This window comes from Cynocephalus volans, chromosome 10, assembly GCF_027409185.1.
Source record: "Cynocephalus volans isolate mCynVol1 chromosome 10, mCynVol1.pri, whole genome shotgun sequence".
NCBI lineage: Eukaryota > Metazoa > Chordata > Mammalia > Dermoptera > Cynocephalidae > Cynocephalus > Cynocephalus volans.
Genome location: NC_084469.1, coordinates 105,387,054 through 105,404,146, shown reverse-complemented (window position 1 = coordinate 105,404,146; position 17,093 = coordinate 105,387,054). Strand labels below are relative to the sequence as shown.

Below are 17,093 nucleotides of genomic sequence, written 5' to 3'. Positions count from 1 at the left end.
CCCCTCGGCCTCCTCGACCCTTTTACGCCATTGGCTGTGCCGTCAGAATCTTCTCCAAGTCGCCGCGGCTCATTCGGTTACTGAGATGCCAGTCTCTTTGCATCCACCCAATCAGAGTGCGCAGCGAGAGACGCTGTCAATCACGGGGAGCCGGAGGCCAATCAGAGCGGGAGAACCCCCCCGCGGCCCAGGTCTTATGCGGAGTTTCGGGGCGGGCCCTGGATTCATTCACAACATTCCTCCCCCGCCCCCCCCCCCCCCCGCGCTGGACAGCGCGCCCCGGGCAGCTGGGGCTGCGCCCACACACGGCTTTGTTTACTGAGGGTCGCTTCCGGGCGCCGCGAGGGGACAATCAACACAGCCGGGCCGGGGAGCGAGACAGGGCGGCAGGGTTCCCGGGCACCGGTTCAGCCCTCCTCCCTTCGGGCTGTGTGACCCGAGAAACTTACTCAGCCTCTCTGGGCACAGGATCACGTTTTGATGTTTTGGGGGCTGGGGTTGGGGTGTTGTTGTAGGCTCCTTGGTAGAGCTTATGGGGGCTGCGGACCCCTCTCTAGAAATAGAGCTCAATTAGGGGATTCATAGACCATCCTTCAAGCCTATCCTTGAGCCTCAAGCTTTCTACTCCGTCCTTTCTCCGCCCTAAATATTACGTTGAATCGTGTGAAATCGACATGTTTTGACCATTTTTGACCAATTTCATAAATTTTAACCTAACTTAGGGAGGATTGTGGGGGGTGTTAGGATCCCCATTTCACAGATGGGAAAACTGAGGCTCAGAGAGCTGAAGAGACCTTCTGAAACTCACACAGCCAGGAAGTGCTAAACCTGGCATAAAACGCAAGGTGTAGGGTTTATCCAAAATCTGGGGCTCTTGGCTCCAGCATTAATGGGAGGCTGTTTGGAGAGGCCCACTGGATGGGACCGAGGGGGAATGGGTGGGCTGACATTCCACACCCCATGCCTGCATATATGTTCAACCTAACATATATCAAATCCCACCACCTCTGATCATTTTTTCTGACTCAGCTTGTCCAGGCCACCTCCTCTAGCTTGGAAGCAGGCCAGGTCCCCATCACTGGTCCCCCCCATCACCCCAAGTGCTCAGAGTATCCTGCGTTTTCCATTTCTCACACTTCTCTCCATTAGCGTGTATTTATCTATTTTGGCGATTGTTTAATTTTTGTCTCCCTCTAGACTGTGAGCCCCACGAGGCAGGAGTTTGTCATATGGGTGTATTCCAGTATCTGGAACAGCACCTGGCATAGAGTAGGTGCGCACTCTGTAACTCGTTGAATGAACCACCTCGTGCTTTGGCCCCATTCAGTTGCAATGATCTGCAGAGCAGGAAACACCCAAGCTGGCGCCTCCCTAAGTGGCCTGATCGTGCCCCCTCCATATCCTCGTAGAAACCCCAGCTTTTTCCTGGAGGAACGTCCAGTCTCACAGCTGCACTTTCTGGCCAGTCCCCAACCCACCATCTAGTAAACTCTTCTCTAGACCTGCACTGTTCAGTACAGTACGGTCACTACTGGCCATAAGTGGTCTTTGAGCCCTTAAGATGGGGCTGGGCAGGCCCAAATTGGGATGTACTGTAAATGTAAAACACAGATTGGATTTCAGAGACTTTGTAGGGAAAAAAAAAGGTGAGATATCTCATTAATAATCTTTTATATTGCTGCAATCAAATACACATGCAAAAAAAAGGGATTTTTTTTGTATTGATCATATGTTGAAATGATGATATTTTAGATAAATTTGGGTTAAATAAAATACATTAAAATGGATTCCATCTGTTTCCTTTCATTTATTTTTAAATTTTTATTATATTTTCTTCTTTTTCTTTTTTGTTTGGTGGCTGGCTGGTACAGGGTTCCAAACCCTTGACTTTGGTGTTATCCTTTATTTCATTTTATGTGGTATCCGGACATTAAAAATTACATATGTGACTCGTGGTATTCTATTGGACAACGCTGATCTTGAGAAGCCACAGCCTGTCACAATGACAATGACAACAACAGAAACAGCAGTAATAATAATGTCCTGGACTGCTTACACAGTGCTGTAGCTGTGCAGATATATTCTCAAGTTGAAGTCTTCCAATAGTGGTGCAAAGTGGGGACTGTCACCTCCATTTCTCAGATGAGGAAACTGAGGCCCGGAGAGGCTGAGCCACTTGCCTGAGGTCATCCAGTAGTAACAGCCAGACTGGTAGAAGCCAGGTGGGGCTGCTCTGGAGCCCCTGGCTCATTGGAGCATCTCTTTCTTGCAAAGGATTTGGGCAAAGATAGACCTATGGGGAAGGAGCAACTGGGGTCAGGGGAGAGGTTGGGAGGACTTCAGCAAAGCGTATCTTCCAGGTGCTCCCCTTACAAACAGAACCCAGGGTCTGGCTTTTCCCAGCATCTGCTCCGTGGCTGTGTCAGCTAACTCCAAGTCCTCGTCCTTGAAGAGGCTTCGGTGGGTGTCCTGAGATGCTGAGTCAGAGAAGTCACTCTAGGCCAGTGGGTTAATTTTAGGAGGAACAGAGAATGTGGTATCACAGGGTGAGGACATTTTATTTCACCCTTTAACAACAGATGCTAATATTGACACCGTCCCCATCTCAGATGAGAAAACCGAGGCACCAAAAGGTCAGGTGACTTACCCAAGGTTCTCAGCAGGAAAACGTAAGTTTGGGAAAAATGAACATTCTGCTGTGATCCTCTGTTTACAGCTGAAGGAAATGAGGCCCAGAGAGGGTGAGAAAGTTGCCCAAGGCCACACAGCAATCAAGGGAGAATGTGGGAGGTCGGAAAGGCCCCTGGCGGGGGGTGTCCTCAGGATAAAGTCTCTAGGCTTATTTCAAGCCAGCCCCCTTCCTATCTTTAAGAAAGGAGGGGTGTGGAGTGGGGGAAGATGGGGTACCAGCCACCTGCGTATTATTCCCTTTTCTTTTCGGTGGAGCCACCGAGCTTGGGCTTCAGGGAAATGGAAGCCACATTTATCCCTCCCGACGCCTGGTGTGAGCTCACTGTCTAGGTATTTGCAGCTCCTGACCCCAAACCCACGTGTCCTTTCAACCCATGGGAAATGGGGCTACCCTGGAGGCTCAGATGAGGGCGCAGACATAGACCCACAGCGTTGTGGACCTCCCCACCCCAACTTTTTGAGAGTTTCTCCCTTCTGCCAGCCCCCTGCAGCCCCCTGTAGCCCTGTTGATTCGGGCAGGAAACCAGCTGAGTCAGCTTCGCTTGCTTCCTGGTCCGGAGGACAAGGACGCAGCCCCTCCGGCCCGCCCAGCTGGCAAAATTTGCATCTTACATTTCTTTTCCTCCTTTTGAAACTCCAGTTCAAGGGCAAAGTGTCAAAGCCTTGCCAGGAAAAGTGGTATTCCAGGCCGAGGGGGAAGGTGGAGGCAGGAGAGGAAAAGGCTTGGACAAGAATAATTGTGTCTCAAAAGCTATGCTGAACGACTCTCCTGGCCCCAGGGACAGGGGCAGGGATCCAGACAAAGACAGAAGTGGCTGGACTTGGGTTCCCACATCCCCTCCCCCAGGACACAAGGGTAGTTCACAACTGGTGAGTCTCAAGCCTGATTGTCCACGCTGGCTACCGAGGGATTGTTTGGGGTGTTAGGATACCCATTTCACAGATGGGAAAACTGAGGCTCAGAGAGCTGAAGAGACCTTCTGAAACTCACACAGCCAGGAAGTGGCAGAACCTGGCATAAAACGCAAGGTCTAGGGTTTGCCCAGAATCTGGGGATCTTGGCTCCAACACTAAAGGGAGGCTCTTTGGAGAGGCCCAGTGGGTGGGGTGGAGGGGAATGGGTGGGTTGACATTCCACACCCCATGCCTGCAGCGCCTGAAAATCTTTACTAGTGCCTGGGGTCCTCCTGAAAGGGGTGGAGTCAGAGCCACAAAGAGAATCAATTTACGGGATTCCTTGGCTCACCCGGGCGCCATCAGCCTGTGGGTGGGCTTGGCCCGGGTTCAAGGCGCCCCCTGGTGGCAGAGGCAGGTGCCTGATGGCACTCATCCTGTCCTGGCCCTCCCCTTCCTGAAACTCCAGATAGAAAGGTTAAAAGATCATTTTCAAAACCGGGTGAGATTATGACTCTCATAACATAAAGATAAACACGTGTTAAAGTTTTTATTTAACTTATATGGGAACCAGGCAGATGTTATAAACGGTTCAAAAGAGAGTCTGAAAAAACCACTTTTACAGATCAGGCTATTCAAGGAAATGGGCAAATGGAGGCAAATTATTTTTTCCCCAGTTGGACAAGGTTGTCAGTTGAACCTCTCCTGGACAGGACAGCATTTGCACATCCATAGACAAGAATTATTTTGTATTGCTATGTTGCAGGAGTCGTTAAATAGTTGAAAGACAATGATGTGAAGCAGGTTTCCCGGAAGGGCATGCTGTATATAGATAATGCATTGAATGATCCACTGAATGATCATAACTGATTCACTGAGACACAAGATTTTCCTTGCAGAAAAAGAAAACCATTCATTTCCTTCATTCAACACACACCTGTTCACCGAGGGCCTATTGTGAGCTGTTCTAGGTGCTGGAGACACAGCAGTGAACGAAACAAAGACCAGACCCTTGAGGAGCAAAGCAAGGCTGGCCAGCTGGCTCCGTTGGTGTTATAACACCAAGGTCAAGGGTTCGGATCTCCTTACCGGCCAGCCGCCCAAACAAAAGAGAGAAGCAAGGCAGAAACAGCAGTGACCTCTGCTAAGAAGACTCTAACACCAAAGTACAGTCCTTCTCCCAGGGGAGGGAACTGCAGGTGCAAAGGCCAGGGAAAGGGGAGGAACGTGGGGACACAGCTTGGTTTCCTTCTTCCTATTCTCACTAGAATGTCAGTTCTTAGCTCTCCCTCGCCAGAGTTGGCAAAGTGAGTGCACGAATGGCCCCACCTCAAAGGGCAGATGTCACTCATTGCCAGAAGTGGGCAGGTGGGGCCCAGGTCCCTTAGATGGGGACCAAGGGTGTGCCCTGGGGGGTCACACAGCCAGGCCACAGCCCTCCAGCCAGAAAGATGGAAAAGCTACCCCATCCCCCAGTCTGGGGTCTGGGCCTCATCCTCCGGTCACTTCCTGTCTGCAGGAATCAAGGCTCGAGGCACATGAAACCCCAAACTGGCCAGTCTCGCCATCAAATGCGGGTTCCCAGTTGGTTAGAACATGGTGTCACCTCAACCTCTTGGGTGTATACCTAAGGTCAAGGATTTGGATCCCCACACTGGCCAGCTGCCAAAAAAATATGCAGTTCCAGGCTCACAATTCCCAATTTTTAAAGATGTTAAGTTAGGATTTTTGTTGTGAAATTTCATTTTTTTGGTGGCAAAATTCACATAACACAAAATTCATCATTTTAAAGTCTACAGTTCAGTAGCATTTAGTGCTATCACAATGTAGTATTATATGAAAGGAGAGGAGGTTAATATTATCACAATGTGGTGCAGCCACCTCCTCTATCTGGTTCCAGAACATTTTCATCACCTGGAAAGGAAACCCCATCCCCATTAGCAGTCACTTCCCATCCCCCTCCCACAACCAGTCAATCACCCATCCACCCCCTGTAGATTTGCCTGTTCTAGACACTTCATAAATGAATAAATGGAGTCACACGCTGTGTGGCCTTTGGTGTCTGACTTCTCTTGCTTGGCATGTTTTTGAAGTTCATCCACGTTGCACCCTGGATCAGAGCTGCATTCCTTTTCATGGCTGGCCCACATTTATCCATTCATCAGTTGATGGACATGTGGGTTGTTTCCATCTTTTGGCTACTGTGAATTGTGCTGCTGTATACATGGGTGTACGTGTTACCTCTTTGAATATCAGTGTTCCAATTTCTTGGATGTACACCTAAGGAGTGGAACTGCTGGGTTATACGGTAATTCTATGTTGAACTTATCACAGACCCACCAAGCTGTTTTCCACAGCAGTGTCCCTCCCTTTATTTTTTCTGGCCGGCTGGTACGGTGATCAGAGCCATTGACCTTGGTGTTATAATACCATGCTCTAACCAAGTGAGCCACTGGCCAGTCCCCTTGTTTTAAAAAAAAATGTTGGCAGGGCCGGCCCGTGGTTCTTTTGGGAGAGTGTGGTGCTGATAACATCAAGGCCACGGGTTCGGATCCCTATATAGGGATGGCCAGTTGCTCACTTGGGAGAGCGTGGTGCTGACAACACCAAGTCAAGGGTTAAGATCCCCTTACCGGTCATCTTTTAAAAGAAAAAAAAATGTTGGCAATTCAAAAAATCTTGACTACCACCTTGTGGAACCAAGAAAATACAGCTGGGGTGGGATTTGGGGGCAGCCACTGGTGACCCAACACCTCGGTCTCCTCAATGGGTGAGGTGGCTGGGAAAGGACAGGCCACCAGTGGACCAGTAACCCTGTGTTGGGGGAGCAGCTGTGTCCACATGCACTGCCCCCCAACTGCAACAGCTCAGTGTCACCCAGTCTGCAACTGTCTGCACCCAGAGCTGTGACCTGGCTCCAGCTAAGGGAGGAAAGGAAGGTCATTAGGCCAGAGCTCCCAGCAGACTCCACAGGCACCACCATCCAGTCCAGCAGACCTGAATGACAATTTTGGGATGGGGGAGTCTCAGGATGGACAGAAGAAGAGAATCTTGGTCTGGAAAGAGAGGCTGTGGAGGGCCACCTGCAGACTTAAGTCCCAGCTCTGGGATGTCAACAATACGACTTAACCCGGGTGTTGGGAGGGTTGAGGTGATTCGCAGAAAGCACTAGAACTGTGTCTGGCCTGTAGGCAGTGCCACATAAACACTGACATGATATCTCTTTATCAAGGTAGCACCGAGTGGTTTCCAAGTGCATTCTGGTTTAGTCGGCACCTGACCTGCAGACTCCTGGCTCATCCCTGATAATGTCCCTAGTGCTGAAGACTGGCCGGGCTAAGGGAGTGAGTGACCTGGGTGTGTCAGTGGAGGACGTGCAGTGAGGAGGAGGCTGGAGTGAGTCACCCAGGGCCACAGGGAGGAAAAGACTCATTGCTGAGGGTGGTAGGGTAGGGCAGGACAGGACAGGTCTCGTGGAGACCAGTGGGGCTCGCCTGGTCCCAGCCCCGGCGCTGGCCTGCTCACAGAACCATGGGACTGCAGGAGGAATGACAAAGCCAGCTTTATTGCTCTGGGTTAAACCAGTGGACACAGGACCTAGGGAGGGGAAGGAGGGGGACAGAAGAAGTCGGTGCACATACCCTCCTGACCATCATGGGCTTCTCGGCATCCCAGGAAGGTGACCCTGCAACTGCAGATCTGCTGATCGCCTCCTCAGGGGCCAGCCTCCCACTGAAGTTCTAAGTATGACTCCCAGTGCTGGGGGCTGGGTCCTCTTTTAAATGGCACAGCCGGTGGGGTCACCTGCAAGGTCTGAGAGTGGAGGTGGGGGCCGCAGTGTTGGGCTCCACTGAGGCTGGTGTTCTTAGGAAGGAGTCTTGCTGGAGGACGCGACAGCTGCCCTTTTCTTCTTAGCCGGGGCCTTCAGCAGCACCAGCTTCTTGGGCAGACTGGTGCTGGCTTTCATCACCATGTCATGTTCGATCTTCTTCCGGATCCCGACCTCCAGGTCCTGGTGGGGCAACCACAGGGCAAGCACACTGAGACCTGAGGCAGAAGGAGGGCCTGACAGGTCGCACACTCCCCGCCCAGAGCTCGCAGGGGGCTGGATCAGCAACCCTCTCCTCAGACAGCACTCTCCTGGGAGTCTGGTGGCTGGGGGTTAAGTCCTGCTTTTGCCCCACACACTCTGGGGCCAAAACACACAAAAAACCCTTCTTGTCTCTGCACGTTGGCTTCTAAATATCTGCTCATGCCTATTTCACAGATGGGGAAACTGAGGCTCCTGCAGTGAGGAGGCACTGCCCAGGGTCCCCAAACCATGTGGGTGATGGAGGACTGGGACCCGACATGCCTAGAGCCTCGGTCTTGGCCTCCAGGTGGGCAGCTCCCTCCTGTCCCATGTTATCTCTGTTTTGCAGATGATGAACTGGGCCTCCAAGAGGGATGTGAGCCAGCAAGTAAAGGCACAGGGGCCTGAAGCCAAGTGCATTTGGGTCTCAAACTGGTAGCTTAATCACCTTCCCCAAACTGCCCCCTGTCCTGCCTATGGGTTCCAATAACTTCAACCACTGTCGCTGTGGCAGCTAACTACGTACATGGGCGCAGGGTGGCAGCAAACAGGATGCAGAAAGACAGAAAAGACCCCTGCCCTTGTGTAGCCAGCATTTGGTGTGTGTGTGTGTGGACAACATGAATGTCAGTGACAGATGATGTTCAATAATGATAAATGCCGCTATGGAAAAAAGAAAACAAAGATGCGTGAGGGGTGGGGGCCCCCATCAGGACAGGCCTCTCTGAAGCTGAGGCTGCTGGGAGTGAGTAAGGGGGACAGTGGAAGGAGGTGAGGGCAGAGAAGTGATGGGGCAGACCGTGCGGGGCCTTGTGGCCGAGGTGAGGCCCTGGGCTTTCCTAAGTGAGGTGGGAGCCATGGAGGGTTCTGAGCAGGAGCAAGCCCCGATGCAGGTGCTCACAGGCGCCTTCTGGCGGCTGAGGGGGGACAGGGTAGGAGCCAGGAGACCAGGGAGAAGGTGACTGCAAAGGTCCAGGTGAGAGGTGATGCTGTTGGGATCAGATGGGGGCCAAGGAGGCGGGAAGCAGGTGGATTCTGGATCTAAAGGCAAAATGCATGGGATCAGACCTGGATGTGTGAGAAAGGGGGGATTCAAGGATGACCCCCAGCACATGGAAGGATGGAGTTGTCCTGAAGCAAGACTGTGGCAGGATCATGGGGGTAGAAGGGGAGAATGGGGAAGGGAGGATCAGGAGCTTGGTTTTGGACATGCTGAGTTGGAGATGCCCATGGGATCCCTTCCCCACTCCCCATGGAGGTAAGCAGCCTGCTGGGTATCCAGTTTTGAGAAAACTGATGCTCCGGGGAGACTAAATAACTTATTCAAGATGGCAGGGCTGATTAGTGTGGAGTACAATTCAAACCCAGGTCTGACTCCACCAAAACCACATTGTTTTTTGTTTTGAACCTTTAGTAAAAGTGACAAAATTAATGTAAAAAGAACACAATATCGAAAACTTAGCGTGAATGCGCATCTCACTAGATGGTACAGTGCAAATTTTGTTCATATTATTTTATATTTTTACAAACTCAAACACTTTGGTTCATATATCTGCTATAAACTATTGGTAAAAAAAAATTCTTCAGATTCACATTTTTTTGGCTATTATTTCTAACAGATACAGATTATTTCCACTTTAGGAAAAAAAAATACTCATTGCTTGTGCATAATCAGGTATATTGTAAAGATTCACCTACTGTTTTCATCAAACAAATTCTGTTTTTTCCTAAAATGCTGACGTCTTCATTGAAATTTTTTTCACATTGGCCGGCCCATGGCTCACTCGGGAGAGTGCGGTGCTGATAACGCCAAGGCCACGGGTTCGGATCCCATATAGGGATGGCCGGTTCGCTCACTGGGTGAGCGTGGTGCTGACAACACCAAGTCAAGGGTTAAGATCCCCTTACCGGTCATCTTTAAAAAAAAAATAAAAAAAAAAAGAAATTTTTTTCACATAAGTAATCATTTGTTTTTATTTTCAGAAAATTTATGAGACCACTCCAAAGTTCAGAACGAGCCGATTTTCTTTTAAACAAAACCACAGATTTAGGTCTCTTTCCAACTTCTTTAGAAGCTCAACCCTACCCATCTACGTATAAAAGCTGCACCTAAGGACAACCACAAAAACGACAATAACCGAGGCAGCTAACATTTACTCTCGCCTCGTGCTGTTCTCAGCGCTTTGCAGGTGCCCTACCGCATTGAATCCTACAACTCTAGGAAGAAGGTGCTTCATTTCACAGGGAAAAGGCTCGGGGCGAAGGAACACTACTCACTGAGGAGCACCCAGCGCTGTCTCCTTGCAAAGCTGTGGGTTTCAGCTCCTTTCCCGTGCCGCCTCCCCTCCCGAGTTCAATGCAGGGGAACAGCAAGGGCAGCTGATGTGTTCTGAACACGTTTCGAGCTCCCGGAGAGTTGTACGGTTAAGTGCAGTTCCTGTACCCATTGCACAGGGGCGGAAACTAAGGCTCATAGAGCCAGGAGTCCTCCAAGTTCCATCCCTCGCACGCCCCCGCTCACCTTCTTGAGCTTTCGCTGCTGCACGACGCGCGCCTTCTTGGGAGCGATAACACGACCTGGGGAGAGACGCAGGCGCGTGAGGCCGGGGATTCCCAGGACCCCACGCCGCCCCCGCCCCGTCCCGGTCCCGGCCCCGGCCCCGGCCCCGGCCCGCTCCTCACCGCCTTTCCTAGGGCCCCGGTTCCGCTCAGAGGCGGTTGCTGACGTTTTGCTCTTCGCGGGTTTGTGCGCTTGAAACTTGCGCTGCCCCTGCGCCATGATCGGGCACGAGCCGGAACAGACGGGGCTGAGAGCCCTCATAGGCGGAAGGCGCAGGGCACCATGGGATACAGCGGGGCGGAAGAGCGCGAGAACTCACGGGATCCAACGTGGCATGGAGTTAGAGGGGCAGTACTCCGAAAGGGTGGTCGATCACAGCGTTTTGCAAAAAATTGGAACGAAAGGTGATGATAAGCTAACACTTACTGAATGCTGATGTGTTTTGTAAAACTCCTACTGTCTTATGGACTTTATTTTTATTTATTTATTTATCTATTTTTTAAGATGACCGGTAAGGGGATCTTAACCCTTGACTTGGTGTTGTCAGCACCATGTTCTCCAAGTGAGCCACGGGCCGGCCCTGTCTTATGCACTTTATACATAAACTAGGATTAGTATGAGGCAGGAGAGGCATTTACCTCTGGTGCAAAATTTAAGGGGGTGCCAAAAACTTCAGTAATCCTGATAAATTGTATTTTCAAAGTTTAAAAATATTTTCGTATTAAAAACAAATAAAAACAACAAAGCAAAAGAAAACAAAACGAAGAAAATGTTTTAATAGTAAAAGAAATCAAATAGTCAGCTACAGTCTGCAGACTGGCTGCCTGATTTTGTAAATAAAGTTTTATTGGAACCTCAGGTGTGAGGTGCTCAAGCTCAAGTTGTACAAGTGCACACAAAGTCCCATTCTCTATTTAAAATCTTGATTTTTTTTGTTGTGCATTCTTTTGCCTTAATTCTGATTTTTAAAAAATATTGCATTAAAATATTTATCTTGACTGAGCTTTTTTGGTGTCTCCCTTTTAAATTTAGGGTGTCATCCTAGTTCCAGCCCTGATGGCATCCTTAAGAGGGAGGTACTAGTATTATACCCATTTTATAAATGAGGAAACCAAGGCACAGAGAAGTCACCTGCCCAGGATCACACAGTGGAAAAAGTGGCAGAGCTGGGGTTTGAACTTGGGAGCCTGGCTTCAGCTGCTGGGCTCTTTTTTTTTTTGGTGGCTGGCCAGTAAGGCCGAACCCTTGACCTTGGTGTTTACTGCTGGTCTCTTAAAGAGTCATACAAGGCCCTGTCCGCTCTCCCTGCTCTAGGAAGATGTGTGGTTGGGGGAGGAAGGTCAGCTTTTGGGAAGGCCATTCAAGACATTTATTAGAAAACCCGGGGGATGAGGGCAGGGTAGGGAGAGCCGGGATGTTTACATCTGGGGTCCATCTAGAGTCCCTTTCTCTGAGATGGTAGTGTTTAGGGCTGCCCGGAGCTCCTTGGGAGTAAAGACACCTAGCTCTGTGATGATGCCACCGGTGATGAGGTCGTGGGGGGTGACATCAAAGGCAGGATTCCAAACCCCAATCCCTGCAGGAGAGAGAAGGGAGGCAAGGAAGCAGGGATTTGCCTCTGTGAAATTCTCAAGCTATTGTCACCTGTCTCTAACATAACGGTTCTTGAGGTTGGGAGCCCTCAAGAATCTGGGGATCCCCGTGCCAAAAATGCACAAAAGCATAGACACTGCACCCAGTAACGAGTTTAAATCCCTACCATTCCTGGATTGTCACTAGCCAAGAAAGTTTCAAAGTCTTATACACATCTACCCCACTTTTGCCTGCTGCAAGGATCTCTTTATGAATCTCAGAATGTACCCCAGGGCCTTTGTACCTGTTGTCCCCCCATGCCTGGATGCTCTTCCCCAGATATGCACATGACTTGCTGTTTCTTCTCCTTTAGTTCTTTGCTCAAACGTCACCTTCTCTGTGAGGCCTTCCTTGACCCCCCTACATAAACCTCCCTGTTGGGACACTTCCTATATCCTTCGTTGCTTACTTTATTTCTCCAGTCCTTAGTCCCTTCTAACACACACTACAAGTTCATTATTTATCTTGTTTTCTGTCTCCCCATCTAGACTGTCAGCTCCCTGAGGGCAGACACTTCTGTGTCTTTTTTACTGCTGTGTTCCAGCACCTTGCATGGTGCCTGGCACAAGCAGGCACTAAACATTATTTGCCAAATGGATTAATGACTATAGATAACCCTTTACACAAGAGGCTGCAAACTGGTGGCCTGCAAATGTGTTTTCTTTGGCTTAATTTTTTTTTTTTTTTTTGTCTTTTTTGTGACCGGCCGCACCACGCTCAGCCAGTGAGCACACCGGCCATCCCTATATAGGATCCGAACCCGAGTACGCCACGGGATCGCCATTGGCTTAGTTTTTTTTTTTTTTTTTTTTTTTTTTTTAAAGATGACCGGTAAGGGGATCTTAACCCTTGACTTGGTGTTGTGAGCACCACGCTCAGCCAGTGAGCGAACCGGCCATCCGTATATGGGATCCGAACCCAGGGCCTTGGTGTTATCAGCACCGTACTCTCCCGAGTGAGCCACGGGCCAGCCCGGCTTAGTCTTTTAAGATCACTGAATTAGCTACTAGTTTTCAAAAACTGGGAGATTTCACATATAAGAAAAAACTAAGGCTTCTTTTGGAAAAATCAGAAGAAAGACCCATCCCTCTGGGGTCTGCATTATGCAACCATTGGCCAGAGCAGAGTATCGGGGCTCACAGTCTTCACCTGGCCTGTGTCCCTCATCCTTGTTACCCTACTGTTCCTTGTGTGGGGGTGGGACGGTTGCCAACTCTTGTTTGTTTGTTGGCAGCTGGCTGGTACAGGGATCGATTGTGTTGTGTTATCAACACAATGGTCTAAGCAACTGAGCAATTGGCCAGCTTATTTTTAAAAACCTATGAATACTCGCTGTAGGAAACAATAGAATTTGACATTCTTCTGCTTAGTTGTATAGTATTAATTTTACTTTGACTCCACCAATGTGTGGCTCCATAGTGTGTTCAGTGCTTAGGGAATTTAGTGTTTCTTTTTTATAAAAGGTTTTCAATCATAATTGTTATTCTTACCATAACTGCTAATATGTGTGTGTGTGTCTGTGTGTGTATGTATGTATATATATATATATATATATATATATATTTTTTTTTTTTTTTTTTTGCGGCTGGTCAATATGGGGATCTGAACCCGTGACCTTGGTGTTATAAGGCGGTGCTCTAACCAGCTCAGCTAACCAGCCAGCCCTCATAATTGCTAATATTTAATGAGCTAATATTTAAAGGGCCAGGCACTGCTCTAAATATCACATGGATTAGTTCATGGAAGGCCCTTGGGTTTAAGTGGCAGGTTCTACCAACAGTGGGGTTCTTAGGGACTTAGAGAACTTAGGGAACTTGCTTATGGTTGCACAGCCAGGGAGTGTGGGAAGCTGAGAAACATCTCAGTTTCTGTTCATATGCACTTGCTTAGCAGATATTCTTACTTCTTCTCCAGGTGCAAAAACTGAGATAGACAATAGGAAGACAATTTGCTCAAGGCCATACAGTTGGCTTGTTAATTGTACATTCTGACCTTGAATCTGACCTCCAAAATTCTCCTGTTGAAGGAGATGGTTATGACCCAGAAGGCCGATGATGCCCTAATGCCACCTGTCCCCGTGAAGTGACCAGGTGCTGTGGTGTCCCCTCTGAACGGCCAGCTTACCGGGTGCTGCAATCCTGACCCCATTAACATCGGTCAGCTCCTGGCCCGGGCGCTCCTCGATGACAATCTCCTGGCCTGTCTCCAGGCGGAAGTCACACGAGGAGCTGGGGGCAGCCACATAGAAGGGGATGCCATGATGTTTGGCGGCGATGGCCAGCTGGTAGGTGCCCACCTTGTTGGCTGTGTCACCATTGGCAACCACACGGTCGGCTCCCACAATGACAGCTGGAGGGCGAGAAGTCGGGTGTCATGACCTGGCCTTGGATGCCCAGAGCCCCACAGGCCTGCACCCAGCCCACTGACCTGATATGCCCCGGTGGGCCATGGCGGTGGCTGCCATGCTGTCAGCAATGAGGGTAGCGGGGATCTGCTCATAGACCAGCTCGAATGCTGTTAGCCGGGCTCCCTGGTTGTAGGGCCGGGTCTCTGTGCAGAAGGCGTGCTCCAGGCGGCCCAGGTTGTGCAGCGAGCGGATCACACCTGTGGAGTCCAGCCCACCAGAAGGGCCGGAAGGGGGCAGATGGGCAGGGTGGTCCAGTGGTTAGGGGCACAACAGACTTCTAGGCTGGGTGTGGATCTCCAGAGACTCGCCAAGCAGTCCCACCCCTGGGCCCTTGCAATGGCTGTTCCTTCTGCCTGGCACACTCTTACCAGATGCCGGCAAGGTTCCTGCATCATCTTCACATCTGCTTAGAAGACACCTCGATGAAGGCTTCCCTGATCCTTTCATCTCATATAGCAACCCCCACACCTCCGATCCCCTTTCCCTGTTCTTTGTCCTCAGCATTTGTCAAATCCAAACACCTCCTAAGTATTTATTTATCTTGCCTATTGTCTGGTCTTCCTACTTCCCTGGGACCTCTCAAGAGCATTTTGTCCACTTTATTCACTGCAGTGTCCCTAGTGCCTGTAGCAGTGCCTGGCACACAGCAGGTGCTTAATAAATGTGGGTTGGGTGAACGTATCACAAGGCAGGTGTCTTGCAATCAAGAGCTCATGTCCCAGGGATGAGGGCGGAACCCAGGCAGGTAGGGAAATTTCCTGGGTAACTTAAAGTCAAGTGGAATATGTTGCCTTGACCCCTATGACCCATTCCCCCTTTTCCTGGTCACAGCTACCCCAATCTTTCTTTGTGTGTGTGGGTCACTCCCTTCTCCTCAGTCCTCTTGCAGTCCACATCTTGCCCACTCTATAGGCTTATGGCTCAGGCTGAGCCCAGTGAATGATTGATCTGGGATGGGCAGGTGATCCTATCAGAGTCCCTGAGTTACAGGAGACTTTTCTGGAACTCTTAGCTCTTTTCCTCATGATCTGAACCCTGGTAGTCCCCCTGCCAACCTGTGAAGCCTGAGGATGAAGGGGGGCAGAGCTGAAGGACAGGGAGAGATGGGTCCTGATGTTATTGGTTGAGCCCCTGGATCTAGCCACACCTGAAGCCAACACCCTAAGTGTTTCTGTACAAGAACTAATAGATTCACATTTTTTTGTGAGTAAAAGTGGTTTAGGTTGGGATTTCTTTCTCTTGTATCCAAAAAAGGCCATAGGAGGCCCTCCCCATCTCTGAGGATGCCCACTCACCTAGAGCTGTGCCATAGCCAGCAGTGGCCAGTGCACCGGTGTTACAGTGGGTCAGCACGATCACCTTGCCACCCCTGGGGGCCACCCGCTCCAGGAGGTGGCGGGCTCCCAGGTCCCCGATACTCCGATTGTCTCTGAGGTCTTTCTCCAGCATGTCTTCAGCGTAGCGGATCACTCTGGGGCCGACAAGGAGTTTTCAGCACTAGCCACTAGGCCCTGGGGCTCAGATCGGCCCCTCCTCTGAGCACTCCTGCTCAAATACTCTTTGCTGTAGGGCCTGGGCCCTTCTACCCCCACCACAAAACTGTCACTCCATTTGCTCATGCAACACATGTTTACTGAGCACTTCCGGTGTGCCAGGTGTTAGGGGGCATGGCAGTAAACAAGACAAAAATCTCTGTCTCTATGGCTGACAATGGGGTGGGGAGGCACAAGCTGGCACCAAAAAGGGGCTCCACTGGCACACGGGGTCTGGGCGTGTTCAGGGCAGGCACAGTTCAGGGGTTGACTGCAAGGATCCCGGGGCCAGGCTGCCCAGGCTCGACTTCCAGCCCTGCTTGTGAGACCGTGGACAAGGGATTTAACTGCGCTGTGCCTCAGTTTCCCCATCTGTAAAATGGGTCGCTATGCTTAAAAACTGACTCAATAGCTTTTGCTCAGAGTGGTGCCTGGCACAAGATCCCCCTACCTCTCCCGGACCACCTCCTCGGTGGCGCCCTCCCGCTCGGCTTCCTGGGCCGCGGCGTCGGCCAGGTCTCGGGCGGCGCGGGCCATGTTGACAGCGGTGGGCCGGGCGGTGACGAGGAAGCTCAGCTTGTCGCGCACGAAGTCCACGAGCGCGGCGAGTCCCGGTCCCCCGGCGCCCGCCTGCAGCTCCACGGCGAGGCTGAGGCAGCCCACCAGGGCGATGGCCGGGGCGCCGCGCACCTAGACCGGAGGGCTCGGGGCGTCAGGGGCTGCAGGGCCGGGCGCCCTCCCCCCACCAGCTCCGCCACCCCGCCCCACCTTCATGGCGCGGATAGCCTCCCAGGCCCGGTGCACCGAGTCCACTGCCTCGTAGTGGCTCTGCTGGGGAAGCAGCAGCTGGTCGAGGATGTGCAGCGATCCCCGCGAGTAGCGGATGGCCTCCAGGGGCATGGTGTCACCGCCGCGCTCTCACCGCTCGGGGTACGCCGGGAACCGCGCGGAGGGGGCGGGGCCGCGGGCGGGGCCTCCCGGGCGGTGGCGCGTGCGCACACGAACCCAGCCCTATGGGTTCCCGGGCCCTGCGGTCCACGTGGCCGAACCCATCCTAAGCCCCAAGCCAAGCTCGGACTGACAGTTGGTGACCTCCTCGGAACCACAAAAGTGCACACCGTTTATGTGGTGCCTACTGGATACCAAGCCCTGTTTAGCGGTTGTCCAGTTAGGGGTCACAGCATTGCCCCCAAATCCCCGGAGGATACCCTTAGATTTCTCCAGCCAGAACGAGTGCTGCCGGTGGCCCCAGGTAGACGAAGGCACTGACTGGGGATTCCAAGGAACCGACCGGCTTTTAGTGGC

The 17,093-nt window shown here is 51.3% G+C and overlaps 2 protein-coding genes across 2 annotated transcripts; both read right to left on the bottom strand.

Annotated features, from left to right (window-relative positions):
• Positions 1 to 7,131: 7,131 nt before the first annotated feature.
• C10H19orf53 (chromosome 10 C19orf53 homolog) lies at positions 7,132 to 10,660 on the bottom strand. Its single transcript, XM_063110688.1, has 3 exons — positions 10,340 to 10,660; positions 10,179 to 10,234; positions 7,132 to 7,597 (listed from the first exon to the last, which is right to left on the bottom strand). Exons 1-3 carry the CDS (start codon positions 10,476 to 10,478, stop codon positions 7,451 to 7,453), a joined length of 342 nt encoding a protein of 113 aa, XP_062966758.1. The 5' UTR covers positions 10,479 to 10,660; the 3' UTR covers positions 7,132 to 7,450.
• A 385-nt stretch (positions 10,661 to 11,045) lies between these two features.
• MRI1 (methylthioribose-1-phosphate isomerase 1) lies at positions 11,046 to 16,719 on the bottom strand. The gene is made up of 6 exons (XM_063110687.1): positions 16,557 to 16,719; positions 16,240 to 16,478; positions 15,552 to 15,727; positions 14,277 to 14,453; positions 13,974 to 14,198; positions 11,046 to 11,793 (listed from the first exon to the last, which is right to left on the bottom strand). Exons 1-6 carry the CDS (start codon positions 16,686 to 16,688, stop codon positions 11,636 to 11,638), a joined length of 1,107 nt encoding a protein of 368 aa, XP_062966757.1. The 5' UTR covers positions 16,689 to 16,719; the 3' UTR covers positions 11,046 to 11,635.
• Positions 16,720 to 17,093: the final 374 nt, after the last annotated feature.

Coding starts and splice junctions, on each gene's coding strand:
- C10H19orf53 (XM_063110688.1), bottom strand. CDS start 10,478: ATGAGGGCTCTCAGCCCCGTCTGTTCCGGCTCGTGCCCGATCATGGCG. Junction 10,235..10,339: donor CCGGGGCCCTAGGAAAGGCG/GTGAGGAGCGGG, acceptor GTCTCTCCCCAG/GTCGTGTTATCGCTCCCAAG. Junction 7,598..10,178: donor AGCAGCGAAAGCTCAAGAAG/GTGAGCGGGGGC, acceptor TTGCCCCACCAG/GACCTGGAGGTCGGGATCCG.
- MRI1 (XM_063110687.1), bottom strand. CDS start 16,688: ATGCCCCTGGAGGCCATCCGCTACTCGCGGGGATCGCTGCACATCCTC. Junction 14,199..14,276: donor GGCCCACCGGGGCATATCAG/GTCAGTGGGCTG, acceptor CTCGCCCTCCAG/CTGTCATTGTGGGAGCCGAC. Junction 11,794..13,973: donor GGTCAGGATTGCAGCACCCG/GTAAGCTGGCCG, acceptor TCTCTCCTGCAG/GGATTGGGGTTTGGAATCCT.